Here is a 2370-nt window from a genome sequence, read left to right as displayed (position 1 = left end):
TCTCGTCGACTAATGGTTAGTCGACTATTAGGGGGCAGCCCTAGTGTAAATGTTGTATACCTCCTGTCCAGGTCAGAAGCAGCAGCGTAGTGCACAGCAGAGCGCCCCCACTGGTCAGTGGCATTAATGCAGGTACCGCAGGACACCAAAGTCTCCAGGCACTGAAAGTGTCGACTAGCTGACGCATAGTGGAGAGGGGTCCTGTCATCACCCACAACAAAAGAGAGAGGGGGGAAAAATAATTTGACAACATTTAAGAAAGTTTCAGTTTCAGAGTACAAACAAATTAGTACAGTAGGAATCAACTGAGAACATGTCTAAAACTTGAGATTTCAGTTAAATTTAGCACAAAATACAAGTTTTCATGAAAATGTATTTAATTTTTAAAGAGACATAATGACATTTATAATATATGACAATTAATATTATTTATATTCATAAATTATTTAGAAATTATCAATATAAAAATACAATGAAATCTGAATATATGTGGTTGAAATGTTACTATACGGTAAAATGATGATAAAGTTTTCCATTAACCCAGCATTTTAAAAAGCTTAACAATTAAAACATTATTTTGACTTAATGCTGAACAAATCTTTAAAAAACATGTTGGTAACATGTCGAAAAAATGTAAAGAAAATTTGTGATTTTAGACAAATTCACTCACTGCTCCTGAATGCACTGAATAGCACAGATATGTATACTGTCTATGTAGAAGTTTTAGAGAATTATCCTGATGTACATGTCTTGTGTTTACCAAAAACTCACCTTCCATGTTTGTCCCTGCGGTTATGATCGGCTCCACTGCTGAGCAATAGCTTCACACATTCCACATTCCTGACAGAGAGATTGAGAGATAAAAAAATAACTTGCCGTGAGCTGGAATGCAGACAGACAACAGGTCCGACCGGTATTTGTCTGAACAATGGACGATAAGGTAGTCATCAGGAAAGGTCCAATAACCTTATTAGTAATAACTCTACATCCACATCTCTACAGTGTGTATGCACACATGAAATGTACTGTCTTTATGTGTGATTTCAGCTAAGCTAAATATTAGCTTAATAATATAATATAAGCTAAATATTTTTTTGTTTGAATTTGTAATTCTGAAATACATTTTTGAAAAGCAAGCAAACACCAGCACATATTTTTCATGCCATCCAACAGGCAAGATCCAGATCTGCAAGACAGACAGACTCACCCGCCTGCAGCTGCGGCATGCAGACACGTCCTCCCCAGGTTGTCTGGCGTATCGATTTGGAAGCCTGCAGACAGGACCGAGTCATTACTGAGAGGGCACATTATGCTACACCTCTGTCCTGTAGAGGAATGGAAGTATGGGAAGGAAGGATGCAGTGCACGGAAGAGGAAAGTGCCCCCACACCCAGACGCAGACAGCCACAGTATCAGACCGCAGGAGGGGAAAGAATGACACGGGGGGGAAAGGAGTCCAAAAAAGAGACAGTGTGAGAGAAAGAGAGACAGAGAGAAAGGAAGTTAGTTCAGGATAAACAAAGACATAGGATAGACAAGACAAACACACATCGCTAACAGAGGTGAGAACACAAATGTGTGCAACCAAGCCGAACAATTCAAAAGTACAGATGTAGCATCTACATTCTAATACAACAAACCAACAATCAAGAGGCAGAGTAAAGAAAGCACACAGATATAAAGGCATGCCAGACATAAGCAAAGAGACATGAGGAAAATTCATGCTCATCAATTCAGATACAAAAGATCTATAACTCAGGGTTAACCTAATTACAGAAAGAACAGTGGCAAAGTATTCCTTCAACATAAACAGTAATTTATGAAATAATAATTTATGAAGAGATAGGTTGTCTGAGTCACATCAACTTGAGGGGTTCAGAAATTTGTCCCCTCCTCATATCAACATAGACAACAACCAAAAATATGTGGACCATACCAAGTGCTTACTGAATATTTCATTTCAAAACCATGGGCATCAATAGGGAGTTTGTTCTTCTTTTGTTGTTGTAACAACTTCCAAAATTCTGGGAAGGTTTTTCACTAGATGATGGAACATGGCTGCAGGGATTTTCTCCCATTTAGACACAAGAGAATCAGTAAGGTCAGGAACTGCTGATTTACACAACATGTCATGTCAAATCACCCAGTGTGGATGTGAAAGCTTTCTAAGGGAAATGGATTTGAGAGCAATGAGAGCTCAAAGTATCCCACACCCGGTGTGATTTGTGGTCAAAGAAATGAAATCTAACATTTTCCAACAAACACCCGGTCTCTGGAGGTCAGAAAATAATTTAAACATACACTACCATTTCAAAGTTTGGTCTCAGCATGATTTTTGTATTTAATAGTGCTGTCAAATGATTAATCGCG

The 2370-nt window shown here is 38.5% G+C and overlaps 1 protein-coding gene across 1 annotated transcript; it reads right to left on the bottom strand.

Moving 5' to 3' along the window:
- Positions 1 to 60: 60 nt before the first annotated feature.
- LOC107683239 (serine/threonine-protein phosphatase 6 regulatory ankyrin repeat subunit B-like) lies at positions 61 to 1450 on the bottom strand (the record flags this gene model as incomplete). The annotated part of the gene is made up of 3 exons (XM_016479304.1): positions 1208 to 1450; positions 772 to 840; positions 61 to 201 (listed from the first exon to the last, which is right to left on the bottom strand). Coding segments are annotated over exons 1-3 (311 nt in total), but the record flags the coding sequence as incomplete, so codon positions are not given.
- Positions 1451 to 2370: the final 920 nt, after the last annotated feature.

This window comes from Sinocyclocheilus anshuiensis, unplaced genomic scaffold, assembly GCF_001515605.1.
Source record: "Sinocyclocheilus anshuiensis isolate Anshui unplaced genomic scaffold, SAMN03320099.WGS_v1.1 C33078105, whole genome shotgun sequence".
NCBI classification, from domain to species: domain Eukaryota; kingdom Metazoa; phylum Chordata; class Actinopteri; order Cypriniformes; family Cyprinidae; genus Sinocyclocheilus; species Sinocyclocheilus anshuiensis.
The sequence above is the reverse complement of the archived record's forward strand: the minus strand, read 5'-3'. Positions and strand labels throughout refer to the sequence as shown.